General features: G+C 50.5%; 1 protein-coding gene across 1 annotated transcript in view; it reads right to left on the reverse strand.

Moving 5' to 3' along the window:
* Window positions 1-1905: 1905 nt before the first annotated feature.
* TRIM24 (tripartite motif containing 24) overlaps window positions 1906-15555 on the reverse strand; it is a 1617419-nt gene continuing 1603769 nt past the window's right edge. Inside the window, exon 18 of the mRNA XM_069628744.1 lies at window positions 1906-2187. Coding sequence (XP_069484845.1) covers window positions 1987-2187 — 201 coding nt within the window. The 3' untranslated portion in view covers window positions 1906-1986. The remainder of the gene's footprint in view (window positions 2188-15555) is intronic.

A 15555-nucleotide genomic window follows, 5' to 3' on the forward strand; every position in this document is an offset into this window, starting at 1 on the left:
ACCTTAGATAGTCTAGCAATGTACTATTTGTGGTCATGAAGGCACATTTCATTAGTACACTGATATTTGCAGCATACATTTCAGCTATTCTTGAGAAAGAGCATGCCTTCACCAATACAAAGGGTATAAGGCACTCTTATTTTGTGCCTCCAGCACCATTCAAAGTAGTCAAAAACCTGCCCTTAATCAGGGGTGTCTAAAGTATGTGATCCGTCAGCATCTGCTTGTTTCTCAGACGTATCTATTTGTTCTTTATCCAGGCTTCAATGTACCACTATATCTCACAAGTTAAAATGTCAACCTTGATCTGCCGCTGGTGGTGCAGGTGCACACAGGCCAAATTAAGTTTTGCTGTAACAGACAAAGTATGGTGGACCATTGGAGTTTGGATTCCTTAGATTAGGCAATTGTAATATTTTAGGGCCCTGTAACCCAGTGTTTTAATTGGCTTTGTATTTGTTGTTGCATCTTTGAGCAAGGTGAAATAAAGTTTAAAAAATGTGATCCATTTTTCCACTTACATGAGAGGGAATTAGTCTCATGACAATATACACAGGTAGATTAAACTAGTAATAACATTTCTACAATGGGTCCTTCAGACGAATTATCTGGGCGAAACAGAAAATTCATCACCTCAGGCAGTACATAAATAGGCTGCTGTGGGATTGTGCCACTAAATTGTTAACCATCCCTTATAGAGTTGACAAATATATTTCTGTTAGAGAAATCTGGTAATCGTGTATGTGGGCCAGAGTGCCTCAGTCATATGTTAGTTTTTATACCGACAAAATGCCTTCATAACCAAAGGTCATGGTCAATAGTAAGATTAAAACAGGTATTTTGGATGTTTGTGGGGGAAATTACATCATCTCGCACTGAACGCTGCTAGAAACCAGAATCCATAATTCCCAAGAGAGTTAAGAATGCACTTAACATAGTTAAAACAAAGTAGGTTCCAGTATAACATGATCAAAAGGGGCATATCAAAGGAACGAGGTAAAGAAAGCACCTTATAGGTTTAAATACAAATTCAAAAAACGAGTAAAAAAAAATTGAGTGACACAAGCAGTGTTAAAAATATTAATTGGAGATGTCTTCTTTGGTGCAGTCTTGCATGATGGTGAGGAATGAATATCCATATGCTGCAAATCTAGGAAGACTCCTTTGTTGTAGAATCTAAAAGTTAACTATCAGTCTCCTGTAATTATAGGATGACTCCACTCAAAGGTGAACTCGGTAGTCTCAGAATGTAAACGTATTGCCAATGAGTTAAGTACTGCGGTGACCAAGAGCAGACAAAAAAGGGATATCTGGGAACCAAAAATGAAAAACAACTGACAGGCAAATGAAAGGATTCTCAGTTTCATTCCTCCTGTATTTTGAATACAGTATATTCAAATTCCATCCCCACTCACCTTCTTGATCTTGTAAAGATTCAAACACAACCAGTTTTTTCAGAGTAACTACCTAAATATCAGAGGTCTTAGACAACAATAGAACAATTTGTTACTTAAAGTCAGATGGGAAAAGAAACATACACAGAATTGAAGGTGGGGCTGGTTACGAAATGCACACAGCAATTAACGATCAGTCGGGAATCCACGTGCTTTGCGTAAAAGATTTAGTCCAGTGGCATTATAGCTTTAAATTCATATTTCAAATGTCTCCAGCTTTAAACAGATGCTTGTAAAAACTCTCCTCCTTTCAATGAAGCAATTTTAGCACAATGATAGAAGGTAAAGATGTAATTTGGTAGTCCTTCCTTGAGGTGGAAGGGATCATTTCGGTCCAATTCCAGGTTGCATTTCCATTCACAGTGGATTCGGTGTGGGGTTTCGAGGAGACTGACAGTGAAATGAGTTGTGCCAGCATAAAACCCACAAGTAAAAGTTATTTGGAGCATACTTCCAAAGAAAACAGTTTTATTTTTATATATATATATATTTATAAAAAGTTCATTTTGACAAGTACATATTGCCTTTAGACTCATTTCAAAAATGGACGGTCCTCTCCTTTGAAGCGCTTTTTTCGAGGTACTACAAATTCATCATCTGAATCATCACTAAATCGGCCATCAACATTGTAGAGTCCTTGTGAAGGAAATTTCTTTTCCGGGTACATGTTTAAAAGCAGCTCCTCAAAGTAGGCTTCCAATTTCAACCCAGCACTGGCTACTTCAGATTCTGGCTGCAAGACAGATTTGAGAAAAATAGTGAAGCTTTATTGATGACATAGCTCTATTGCAACATCCCCTTAACTAAAGTCTCAGCCATGTATGAACCAACTACTACAGAAATCTCATCAAATAAGCTCCTGAAATAATTACAAATTAGAAGCCATTTGAATAAACAGACAACGTAAACATTTTTAAAGTTACTCACCGTAGTTATTTCATTATTCTTGACGTTCAGTCTCTCCAGACAAACAACTGGGTTATATATGAAGCCATAAAATAAGTGGTATCCCATCCCAATCCACAATGTAATACTGATTATTTGCTTTTCATTTTATATTGTTAGCGTGCACCGAGCTCATGACAGAAGAGAGGAACTAGAACACGAAGGAAAATAGCATGGCAAGCAGTAGCAATGATGTTGGGCTGCAACCGTATTGCCAAATGTACCTACCATGGAGCCCAAAGGCACATACAATCTGTGAGCACACTGGCAGAGGGAAACAGGGAAAGCAGTTTGAATTCAGTGGGGGAAGTCATTAGAAGCTACTCACCGTAGTGTCTAACGTACTCCTAAGTCCATAGTCCCCTTTCCTGCATACTGTACGGGCGTTCCTTGCTAGGGACGGGAAACTGAACCTTTTTCACCAGACAAAACTGTCTTCCCTTTAAATTTAGATGCGCGCGGGGGCGCGGTCCAGGGAGCATGCGCTCCCCTGAGTCCACCCACTGGTGCCACTCCGCAGTCCCCTTTGATGCGTCGACAATATTACAATTGCCTAATGACACAGGTTTATTAGGGGGGGGGTGGTGGGACGTATGGAGGAAAGGGAACTATGGACTAGGAGTACGTTAGTCACTACGGTCAGTGACTTATAATTACTCCTACGTCCCGTCCCCATTCCTCCATACTTGTAAGGGCGATTACAACTGAATGCAGCCCTGGGAGGAGAGTTGCCCCTCTAAGAAAACAAGTTCTTCAAAACTACCTGGCCAAATGCTGCGTCCAACATGGCGCTGCCATCCAAGCAGTAGTGCTTGCAAAAGGACGATGGGGAAGCCCAAGTAGCCGCTTTGTTGATCGTCTGCCATGGGACTGGTCTTTGAAAAGCCACAGCTGTGGCCTTCGCTCTGATGGCGTGGGAGTGCATGTTTGATGGCAAAGGCTTGTGCAGCCCCTCATGCACCTCCTTGATGGCCATCACCATCCACCTTGCTATGGAGGCCTTGGAGGCTTGACAGCCTGGTTTTGACCCGCTAAAAGTGATGAACAACGCATCCGATTTACAGAAGCTGTTCGTCCTGTCCAGGTAAAATCTTAGAGCATGCCTGACATCCAGACAGTGCAATACCTTTTGAGACTTATCTTTTGGATCTGCAAAGTATGTTGGGAGTACTATCTCCTCGTTAATGTGGAAGGAGGAAACGACTTTGGAGAGAAAAGCAGGGTGCGTCCAGAGCACCAATCCCGGTGAAAAGTTGTATATGGCTCTGAAGCCACCAGGGCCTGAATTTCGCTGGTCTGGCATGCTGATGTATGGCCAACTAGTAGGGCAGTCTTGATGGTAACCAGCCTGATGTCTGCTGACACCATGGGCTCGAAGGATTTGTGACCCAGGGCGCCCAGTACGAAGTTAAGGTCCCATACCGGATGAGGACGTTTCAAAGGAGGATATAATCAGGTCAGACCTGCCAAATCCCTTTTAACCACCGGAATGGTGGAGGAGAAAATGTTGCGAGTTGTTGTATGCCCCTATGCCCGCCAGATACCTACAACAGGTGTCTACCTGCGCACCTGAGGGGGCCAGATGCACTGAGAAGGATAGGAAATCGTCCAGTGAACACGTCAGGGGGTCATTCGTGTTGGTTTTGGCCCAGTGACAAAACCTTGTCCACTTGTTCCTTTATTGACTACTGGTGGAGTTGCTTCTTGCTCCTTGCATGAGAGCCAGGTTGTCCTGTGACAAGTGCAGATGCTTCAGAGTGATCTGTTCAGGAACCGAGGTGCCTGGGCTAACATCTGCAGAGTGGGGTGAACCACTGTGCCTCCCTGCTGAGATAGTACGTGGGATGGTCCCAACCAGAGGTGTACTGGGGGCTGATCCGACAATCAGAGAAGTTCAGAGAACCAAGGTCTTGCCGGCCACCACACGGCAATCAGGATGAGACGAAGGCCCCGTGACTCCACAACCTTGCAGATGACCCTGTGAATCAGAAGAGTTGGGGGAAGGAACAAGTTACTTACCTGTAACTGTTGTTCTCCAGCATGGGTCTGGCATGGATTCACATGCTCATGAATATTCCCCGTCGTCAGGCTGGGAATCCTCGGTAAAGAAAAAACCAGTATCAGTTTCGTTTCTGATCTGTCTTTCGTAGTAATAACCAATCACTGGTCTCTGCGTCATACTGACCACAGCCAATGACTGCCCTCTACCTAAGCACCGCCTCTGGCAGCCATCTTCAGATTTGGAAGCACGTGAAGTGGCAGTATGACCAAGTGAAGAGCCGCAGAGGGGTAGGCGGGAGGGTTCGCATGTGAATCCATGCCAGACCCATGCTGGAGAACAACAGTTACAGGTAAGTAACTTGTTCCTTCTCCAGCATGGGGTCTGGCATGGATTCACATGCTCATGAATAAAGAATACATAGCAGTACACACATGCACAACCACGGGAGGTGGCAAAGGCTCAACATTAAGCATCACATCAACTCAACATTAAGCATCTTACCTCCTCACCAGGCTCACCTCAGGCGAACAGGTTGCGCAGCACTGCTTGGCCGACCCTGGACTCCTCCCTGGAATCCCGGTCGACGCAGTAGAATTTCGTGAAGGTGTGCGTCGACCTCCACGTAGCAGCCCTGCATATGTCCAGCAGGGGCACACCAGATAGGAACGCCGTGGTAGCTGCGATCGCTCTGGTGGAATGGGCTCTCGGACGGCCAGGCAGCGGTCGGTTTGCCAACCGGTGACAGTACATGATACAGCCGGAGAGCCATCTGGAGATGGAAGCCTTCGAGAGAGCCTTCCCCTGATTGACAGGTCCAAAGTTCACAAAGAGTTGTGACGTCTTCCGAAAACCTTTCGTGCGGTCCACGTAGAACTTCAGCGCTCTAGCTACATCCAGCGAGTGCAAAGTCCTCTCAGCCGGCGACGAAGGCGACGGGAAGAACACAGGTAACACCAAGGGTTCGTTGAGATGAAAGTCCGACGGTACCTTGGGCATGAAGGAGGGGTGCGTCCTGAGCACTACCCTCGTGTCGTGGAAAGTCAAGTACGGGGCCTTGCAAGAAAGGGCCTGGATCTCTCCCACTCGTCGTGCGGAGGTGATGGCCACGAGAAAAGCTGTTTTCCACGATAGAAACTTCAACGGGGCCGAGTGCAGAGGCTCGAACGGAGGTCCCATGAGTTTGGTCAGTACCACGTTGAGCTCCCACGCCGGGGCCGGAGCCTTCACCGGCGGGAACGATCTGAACAGTCCCTTCATGAACTCTTTCACCAGACGATGAGACCACAAGGACGTCCGGCCCGTGGTTCTGGTGTATCGGGAGATCGCAGCAAGATGAATCTTGATGGACGCGTGTGCCAGACCAGCTTTGGCCAGCGTCAGCAGGTACGGCAGCACTTGGGGAGCCGTAATCCGTAGAGGGTTAATCTTCTGTGCGTGGCACCAGACAGAGAACCTCTTCCATTTGTGTCCGTAGCATTTAAGAGTCGAGGACGCCCTGGCCTTTGCAAGAACCTCTCTGCAATCGGCCGGTATGTCGTATCCTCCAAACTCTAACGCTGCAGGAGCCAGGCCTGCAAGTTCAGCGACTTCGGGTCGTGGTGGAGGATGGCGCCTCCTTCCCTGGAGAGTAGATCCGCGTCCGCCGGCAGCTTGATTGGCGGGGACGCCGACAAGTCCAGAAGGTCCGGGAACCATATCTGCCTCGGCCACGCAGGTGCGACGAGGATCATCCTGCACCGTGACCTCTTGAGCTGGTTGACGAGCCGGATTAGCAGAGGCAAGGGAGGGAACGCGTAGAGGAACAGGCCCTCCCAGGGGAACGAGAAAGCATCGCCCCTGCTCCTCGTCTGGGGAAACCTGCTGGCGAACCTCCGGCACTTGGTGTTCGTCGCCGTCGCGAACAGGTCGATCTGGGGTGTGCCCCACCGTCGGAAGAGGCGATCCACCAGATCCTGCCGTAGTTCCCACTCGTGGCACGAGCGCAGCTCCCTGCTGAGTGAGTCGGCGATGGTGTTTTTTATCCCTGCCAGATGAAACGGCACCAGAAGAATCCCTTGGGCGACGGCCCAATGCCACAGGTCCTGCGCCTCCTTGGACAGCGCTGGGGACCTGGTTCCGCCCTGTTTCCTGATGTAAAACATGGTGGTGGTGTTGTCGGTGAAGATCCTCACCACCTTGCCCTTGAGGGACGGAAGGAAGGACCTGAGGGCCCAAAACACTGCACGGAGCTCCAGGACGTTGATATGCAGGGACTTCTCCGTCGGGAGCCAAAGTCCCCTTGCGTGCAGATTTTCGGTGTGCGCTCCCCACCCTTCTAGGGAGGCATCCGTGGTCACAGTCACCTGGTGGGCTGGGGTCTGGAAGTCCATGCCCGCCGTCAGATGCGCGCGGGTGCCCCACCACCGTATCGCTCGTCGGAAACTCTCGTCGAGCTTGATCCTTTCCTCGAAGCTGCCCGTCGTCTGGATCCAGCGCGCATCCAGGAACTCTTGCAACGGGCGCATCCGGAGCCTGCACATGGGAATGAGGTAGATGCAGGAAGACATCATCCCGAGGAGGGACTTGATGGACCTCACCTTGGCCGCGTCGGCCACCAACATCCGTTGCACCTTGCCCAAGATGGTCCTGGTCCTCTCCTCCGACGGGGAGGCCAGAAGGGACACTGTGTCGAGCCTCGCTCCCAGAAACAGTGCGACTTGCGCGGGCACCAGGTGGGATTTGGCGTAGTTCACGGAGAATCCCAGGTCCGTGAGGAGTTGGACGGTCCTTGCCGTGTGGACCACGGCGAGCTCCCTCGTCTTGGCGCGGATGAGCCAGTCGTCCAGGTAGGGGTAGACGTGAATCCCCTCGCGGCGCAGCTGCGCCGCCACCGGTGCGAGGCACTTGGTGAAAACCCTGGGTGCCGACCGCAGTCCGAAGGGAAGGGCTTTGAACTGGTAATGACGCCCTTGGACCACGAATCTGAGGAATTTTCGGTGCCCCTTTAGGATGGGAATGTGGAAGTAGGCATCCTCCAAATCCAACGACGATAGGAAGTCTCCTTCCTCCAGCTGACCCAGGACGTGCTGGAGGGTGACCATCCGGAACTTCTGCGCCTTGATGAACTTGTTCAGGCGTCGCAGGTCCAGGATGGGGCGCCATCCTCCCGTCTTCTTCTTCACGAGGAAGTAACGCGAGTAGACTCCGGAGCCCCGAAGCCTCTTTGGGACGAGTTCGATGGCGCCCTTTCTGAGCATCGCCTTTACCTCCAGGAGAAGTTGAGGGACGTGAAGTTCTTTCCTGGCCACGGGGGGGACGCGCGGGCACCTTCTTTGAAACTCGAGCGCGTGGCCCCGGGCCAGGGCGTCCAGCACCCAACGGTCGGTGGAGATGGACTCCCACACGCTGACGAAGCCCGCCAGCCGGCCTCCCACCGGGGTGCTTCGGTGGGGGCCCGACCCCACGGCCGGTTCAATCCTGCTTGGACGCGGCCTTGCCGCCTTGGCCTCCTTGGCGACGACGGCGGGGGCCGCCAGACTTGCCTCGTCCTCTGTAGGCCTCTTGCGACGACGAGCGGGCCGCTTGACGGAGGAAGCGAAACCGCCGCCGGAACCTTTGGAGGCGCCCTTGCCTCCGCCGCTCCGAAAGGGCGTCCGCCGTTGCTGCAGTACTCCAAGGGCCCGGGCCGTCTCAGTATCCGCCTTGATGGCCTGAAGGGAATCGTCCACTGTCTTCCCAAACAGGTTGTTCCCGTCGAAGGGCATGTCCAGGACCCTGGTCTGGACGTCCTGCCGAAAGTCCGTAGCCTTGAGCCATCCGCGACGTCGAAGGCAAACGCCGTTGCCCATCTGGCGGAACCCAGTGTCGGCGATGTCCGTCGCCACGGTGATGGCGTGGTCCGAGGCCACCTCACCTTCCTGCAGGATCTCAAGGGCCTCCGCCCTCTTGTCGTCCGGCAGAAAATCCAGCAGGGGAGCTATCTTGTACCAGAGTTCCCTGTCGTAGCGGGCCACGATAGCCAAGGCGTTGGCCGCTTTAATCGTCGTCGCCGCCGACGTGATGACTCTGCGTCCCATGGCATCCAATTTCTTTCCCTCGCCGTACGGCGGGGAAGTCGACGTGGAGGCCGCACCCCCCCCCGCTTTCTTCCTGGCTGCCGCGGAGACGACGGAGTCCGGGGTAGGCTGCGCCCGGAGGCATAGGGGGGCCGAGTCCGGGACCCGGTACTTTTTCTCGTACCGGTCTCTTTTCGCTGGCGTCGTGGAAGGGTTCTTGAGGAGGGAAAGGCCCTCATCCCAAATGTCGTCCAACAGAGGCACTGCGAGGACCGTCTTCCTCTTGGTCTCGCGCCGTTGGTAAAGGAAGCCTTCCTTTTTCTTCTCCTCAGGGCAGAGTTGGAAAAGCTCGGATGCCCTGGCGATCATTGAGTGGAACGATCCAATCTCGTCGGGCGGAGAAGCCCTGGTGGGAGGCGACGACGGAAAATCCTCGTCGTATGCCTCGTCGTCCGTACCCGTCGCTGCCGTGTCAGTCCCCGTATCATCCCCTCGGGTGGACGGGGAGGAGGGCTGGACGGGGCGCGACGGTTGAAAAGGAGGCGGTGGATGGATCCTTCTTTTCTTGGTAGGGGGAACACCAGAAGGTCCCGGTTCTGGATCCCCCGACGGGAGAGGTTCCTCCGTCGGTAACGGTAGTCTCGTCCTTATCTCGGAGCATAAGGACTGTATAGCCAACAAAATGGCCGCTGAGTTGTCTTGCGGCGCTGGCAGAGGGGAATCCGACGGGCGAGCAGGGGCCCCGTCGGTATCCTCGACGATGTCGTCGTCGTCACCTGCGTCGGGGCCCATTCCGACGGGCTGGTCTTGTTCCACGCCTAGGCCGTGGCTTAAGACCTCGATCAGTTCCTCTTCTGAGGTTGAGGCCGAATCTACGACGACGCCCTGCCCCCCCTTCTTCCCCACGGAGGGTTTCACGGGGGTCCTATCGATGGGCACGAAAGAAGACTCCCTCCGAGGAGGCAGGGAGATTCTGGGCCCCGAGGCCGCCACCACTGGTGCAGCCTCCACAGGCTGGGCCAGGGCCGCCGCGACCGTTTCGATAGAGGGCTTGGTCGAATGGATCAAGGCCTTCACCACCTTAGGTGCGCTCACCGCCTTATCCTTGAGGGAGGGGGCACTGCCACGCTCCTCCTCTGCCTTAGAGCTCGACCGGGGTCTCTCCAGGAGCTTCGCCGGGTGCTCGGCCTTCCTCTTACCCGACCCAGAGCGTTGGCTCGTGGTTGATGGCGCCGGGGAGGGTGCGCCCTGCCTGGCGCCCGTAGAGCCCGACCGTTCGGCGCTCCCGGTGCCAGCGGACTCGCGGTGCTTGGCCTTATGTTGGGCCCCCGTCGCCGGGGCGCCCTCAAAGGTCTTAGAAGACCGCTCAGATTTCTTCTTCTTCTCGCCAGACGGGCTCTTACCCTCCAGCCAGCTGGCGAGACGTTGATGGCGGTCCTTCATGGTCCGTTCCGACATGTTGCCGCAAAACGCACAGTCCTTCTCCACGTGCGTCTTGTCCCCATGAAGGCAGTAAAGGCAGAAAGAGTGTTCGTCCTCCTTGAAGACGTTCTGCAGCTGGCATCCAGGGCAGGCCCTGAACAGCTTTCCGGGCGTCGAGCTTCCCTTCTCCTGGGCCATCTCCGAGACCGGGCCTGAGAAGCTTCTGGAGTCCTCCGAAGTGTAGCTCGACGAAATCTTCACCCTTGAGGGGCACAGATGAATCCGACACGGGTCCCCGTTGATCGGATGTAGGATCGGTGAAGCTTGAGGCTCTTTTGACCGAAAGAATCGAAGTTTTTGTGAAAAAGCGCGAAAAAATAGCACTAACGCTCGAGAGCAATAGCACGAGGATCCCAACACATGAACGTGCGGTAAAAATCTGAAGATGGCTGCCAGAGGCGGTGCTTAGGTAGAGGGCAGTCATTGGCTGTGGTCAGTATGACGCAGAGACCAGTGATTGGTTATTACTACGAAAGACAGATCAGAAACGAAACTGATACTGGTTTTTTCTTTACCGAGGATTCCCAGCCTGACGACGGGGAATATTCATGAGCATGTGAATCCATGCCAGACCCCATGCTGGAGAAAGGCGTATGCATTTATATCTTTCCACGGAATCTGCAAAGCATCCCCCAGCGATCCTCTGCTTTGTCCCAGCCATGAAGCCAACTGATAGCATCTCCTGTCGCTCACGGTCACAAATAGGTCTACCTGAGGGTGACCCCACCTGTCGAAGATCCCCCCTCAGGACCTCCTTGTTCAACTACCACTCGTAGTTGTTGATCCCCAGCCTGCTGAGCCTGTCCGCTTCTGAGTTGGATGCCCCCGGACGATGAACGGATGACAAATAAATGCTGTTCAACAGTGCCCACTCCCAAATGTTGATGGACATCCTGCAGAGCGGAGGGGACCTGGTACCTCCCAGCTTGTTGATGTAATACATACAGGTGGAGCTAGCTGTCTGTATGCAGACAGACTTGCTGCTGATAATGGGGAGGAACGCTTTGAGCAAGCCAGATGGCCATCATCTTGAGCCAGATGTGTTCCAGCTGTGACCATATGCCATGGACACTGTTTGGCCAGCGTAGCCCCCCCCCCATCCCTCTAGGGACGGGTCTGTGGTAATGGTGATCTCCGGAGAAGGCTGCCTCAACGGTCTGCCCGCTACTAGGTTGGTCTCTGCATTCCACCACTCCAGGTCTGGGTGTAGGTGCTGTGGTATACTGACTAGGGCTGCATTGGAGCCAGTCTCCTCATTCCAAGATGGTGAGAAATGCAGTTGCAGCCTCCTAATTTTGAATCTTGTGTGTGGCACAGCCAGGAGACAAGCTACCATTATTCCGAGCAGGTGCTGGTACCACCATGCTGATGTCACTGGTCTACTGGCCTTCTTGATCACTGTGATCTTGTCTGTTGAGGGGAACATTCTCTCTGCCCGTATCCCAAATCAGCCCCCAGGAATGTTAAGAACTGAGTGGGGAGTAACTGCGACTTCTTCAGGTTGATAGAGAACCTCAGATCATATAGCATGTGCATGAGTGGTGAAGCTGTGCGACGTACTGCCTCCAGTCGCAGAGGTATGGCTAAAGGTAGTGGCTCTGCCTTGCGCAGGGCTGCTACCGAGTTCATTAACCTCGTAAATATCCTTGGGGCTGAGTTGAAGCCAACGGGGAGGGAGATTTACTGAACATGAAAGCCCATGATCCTGAACCTCAGAAAGGAGCGATGGGCTCCCAAATGGGGACATGCGGATAAGCATCCTTCAGATCCAGGGAGCACATCCAATCTCCCCCACACAGAGTGTCTGGAATAAGAGATGGAGTAACCATATTGAACTTTTATAGGAGTAGGGAAAGGTTCAAGGAAGCAAGGTCTAGAACATTTCTCAGGCCAGTCTGGTTCTTCTTCTGAATGACGGGATCAGAGGCCCTTGCCTCGAAGAGAAACTGGAACTTCCGCCTGACTTGTGATGAGCGAGAGAATTTCTGCCAAAAGAGTTGCCGTCCCAATCTGTGGGAGTGAAGGGAAGAGGGAATGGCAGGCGGAAGCCCGTGGAGATTACAGAAAGGATCCATGGGTGAGCGAACCTTGCCTGCCATGAACGGAAGTGCAGGGCAAGCCTCCCCCCCCCCCCACCAGAGAATCATGGATCTGGACAACTTTGTCACAGCGTTTTACCCTCTGAGATTGGTGCCTGGGAGGGGGACTGGAAAAAACCCTCATGAGAGGATTTGTGCTGCTTGTGCCTGTGCTCACTAGGAGAATGGTCTGGCTGTCTGGCGCGTTGCTCCTGAAAGTTCCTGAAGCCAGGGAAGGTACGTGCTCTAACCGAGCGCTGGTGACTCTGCCTATAGGCCTTGGGCGCTGACTTGGACAGGATTGACAGGGATTTAGCTCTCCGAGAGCTGCTGTTCTTTTCGTCAAGTACTTTGTCTGTGGTCAAGTGGAACAGTAACCCCCCCATTTCCCTCTTCAAATGGCGGGTCTAGAATGCGCTCCTGCACATCGGGGTTAAACTTGGTCGCCTTGAGCCCAGCTGTCGTCCTCATATTGGTGGTGAAACAGATTGCTCTACCTGCTGTGTCGATGTGAGCCACTGTAGACTCCATGATATCTATATATAATCCGGCCTTGAAGCGCGCCTAACTCTGTTCGGGGAGCTCTCAGAGGACGTCTGCAATCTCCCTCCATAGCTTCTGATTCACTGCTGCCAGCATAGCATCAGCATTGGCCTGGTGCAGATGGAGTGTGGCATTAGAGTAAATCATTTACCACAACGGCTGCGCTACAATCTGCAGTTAGTCAGACTTGGACAGAGTATTTTAAAAAGAAATATGCGCTGCCACAGAGGTTCATTTCTAGTAAATTACTTTCTTAACCTGCACTTGTGCCCTCGCATTGTCCATGAAGTGTTGAGGACATAATTGCAGTAGTTAAGAAGTTGAAAAATCTCTAAGGCAGCAGGGCCGGATGGGATTCCCCCATGTGTATTGAAAGATGACCCGAAATTTTGGGCTGGACTCTTAAAGCATCGCTTTGATCATATCTTCAAGCACAAGGCGTTTCCTACTTCGTGGTTAACAGCTATTATCATTCATCTACACAAAAAGGGACCTATTGACAATCCGGCAAATTTCCGCCCTATAGCATTCTTGGATGTGGCAGCGAAAGTTTTCGCATCTCTAGTGCTCAACAAACTGTACCAAGTTATCTCTTCTAAACAAATTTTTTCACGGTACCAGCCAGGATTTAGGAAGGCAATGGGTATGCAGTTGAATGCCACAATATTAGCACATCTCTTAACATCTGCCGAACAATCAAAAAAGTGGCCTATTTATGTGGCCCTACTTTATCATGTGCCTTTGATAGTGTTATAAGGGGAATCTTGTGCAAAAGAAATGCAAGATTTCCAGATTACTGCACACATAATTTCTTTAATTGCCTCGCTCCCTAATGGCACGAATTATAGAGTAATTATTGATAATTCAGGGCTACTAACTGATCCCATATCTACACATATAGGTGTTAAACAAGGGTGTAATTTTGCTGCCATATTGTTTAACATATATCTTGCAGATATAGATTCCCTCTGGACTAATGCTGACATGTTTGCGGTCAAACTAGGTGCATTACATATAAGTTGGCTTGCCTTTGCCGATGTGATCTTGTTTGACCACACACCGTTTGGGCTACACATTTATTTTTTAAACTATTTTTCGGAATTTTGTGTAAAACATAACCTTGCTCCAAATCCTGCCAAGTCAAATATCTTGGTCTTCACGAACAAGAGAAATATTGTTTCTTACAAATGGGTTTTAGACACCATCCCTATACAGCGCTCATTTGGTATGATATGTATAGGTTATAACCTGTCTAACACCAACTCGGTTTTGAAATGGCAAAATGGTATTACCATCAAAATTCTCCCTTTGATCGCACAGATGAAGGTAATTGCACAGAAATTATGTAGGTTTTCGCTATTACCTCTGATTGACTTCTAGAGGTTGAAGGTGGAAGCCACGACTCTTTATGGTCTCGATCTTTGTATTCTACCTATCACGGCTGTCCTTAATGTGATTCAAGGCATGATTTGGAAGAAGGTATTGCCTTTACCTACCAGCCTCCCAAACGCGATAATTATTCATGAACTCTGCCTGTCATCACTAGCATATAGGCTAGTGTGGAGAAGGTTGATGAACCTAGCAAAAATGTTACAGCCCCCACGGAAGTGTCTATATGAGGATTTGGCAGCAATGATAGCTAATGGGAATCCGAATTCTTTGACAGCTTTTTATAACCAGTTGAAATTGACTCTCAACGCATTTGCTATGCAGCCTGGGGATTTGATAACATGTCCTCAGATCGTAAAGAAAAAACTCTTCCAATGGGACTGGGCAGCTACATCAGACATGATAGGCACTTATGGGTCTTATAGCAAATATGCTAAGTTTAGACATAAGCAAAAACCTCAACTTTCTTACATCATTCAGGTCTCTTGTAACAAAGTGAGGATATTTATGCGTTTTAGATTTAATCTTTTTGCAACTAAACTGAGGACGAAAAACTGGAAAAAACCTCACTGGTGTACCAATAGACATTCGATGCAGATCTTGTAGATCAGATACTGAATCTGAAACATTGAAGCATCTGACAATCCACTGTGCCGTTTTTCTACAACCTAGGCTCAAGTACTTGAGCCAGTATGACACAAAAGAATCAGGATATACTTCTCACATGCTTTGGCGACAATGTATGGAAGGGTACAGTAAATCCTTGTTGATGGCCTTATTCCACTTTCTCAAAATTGTAGAGGCCAATCTTGGTTCATGGGAAAGTTGCCAAAATAGGGAAGCAGGTGATCTAGATGAGGTAAGGGTGATATGACTACCAGTATCAAGGAGAGTGAACTAAGAGTATCATACCACCTGATGAGATTGCCCATCTGTTTGGAGGTAAATGTACAGATGTCTTTTCTGAATATCTAAAACAAAGTTGGGCTACAGTGCCATACTGTCTCATAAAAATGAGTGATGTATTGACATGGTTGCGTCCGATTGTCAACCGTTCTGAAAACAGGGTGATGAAATCCCCTCGAAGCCACAAATGTTGGAAATGCAATGTAATAAGCAGCTTATTTTTAATATGTACGTTTATTTTTGTTGCTTTGTTTTGAATGAACTGATGTAATTTTATTTGTTTTGTATGTGTTGTAAAGATGTGATCATCAAAAACAATAGTACATCTTTTTGCCGTATGATTCCAACAGCTTTTCCTCCTTCCCAAGGAGCGCTGACAGAGCAGCTGACAAAGACTTTGGCTTGGAGTAAAGGGAGGCTGCAGCCATAGCTGATGAATGCGGTTGAGGGTGCACCGACAGAATGAGGGAGTCCACTTCTGCCTGCCTATACTTGGCATCCAGGTGTTTATTGGTAGGCTGCTTTGCGTGCAGCTTCACCCATCCCTTTTTGGCAAGGGATTCTACATCCTTTTGCAGAGGGATGCTAGTTCTTGTTGCAAGTTGAATGGTCAGCACTTCAGCCAGAAACCCTGCCTCAGTTTGCTCGACTTGAGGCTGCGAAATCCCCAGGTGTTCTGCTACAACCCGCCTTAGCTGATTAAGGAGTATCCTGTTCCTCCT

This window comes from Ambystoma mexicanum, chromosome 12, assembly GCF_040938575.1.
Source record: "Ambystoma mexicanum isolate Mex_15411 chromosome 12, UKY_AmexF1_1, whole genome shotgun sequence".
Classification (NCBI taxonomy): Eukaryota; Metazoa; Chordata; class Amphibia; order Caudata; family Ambystomatidae; genus Ambystoma; species Ambystoma mexicanum.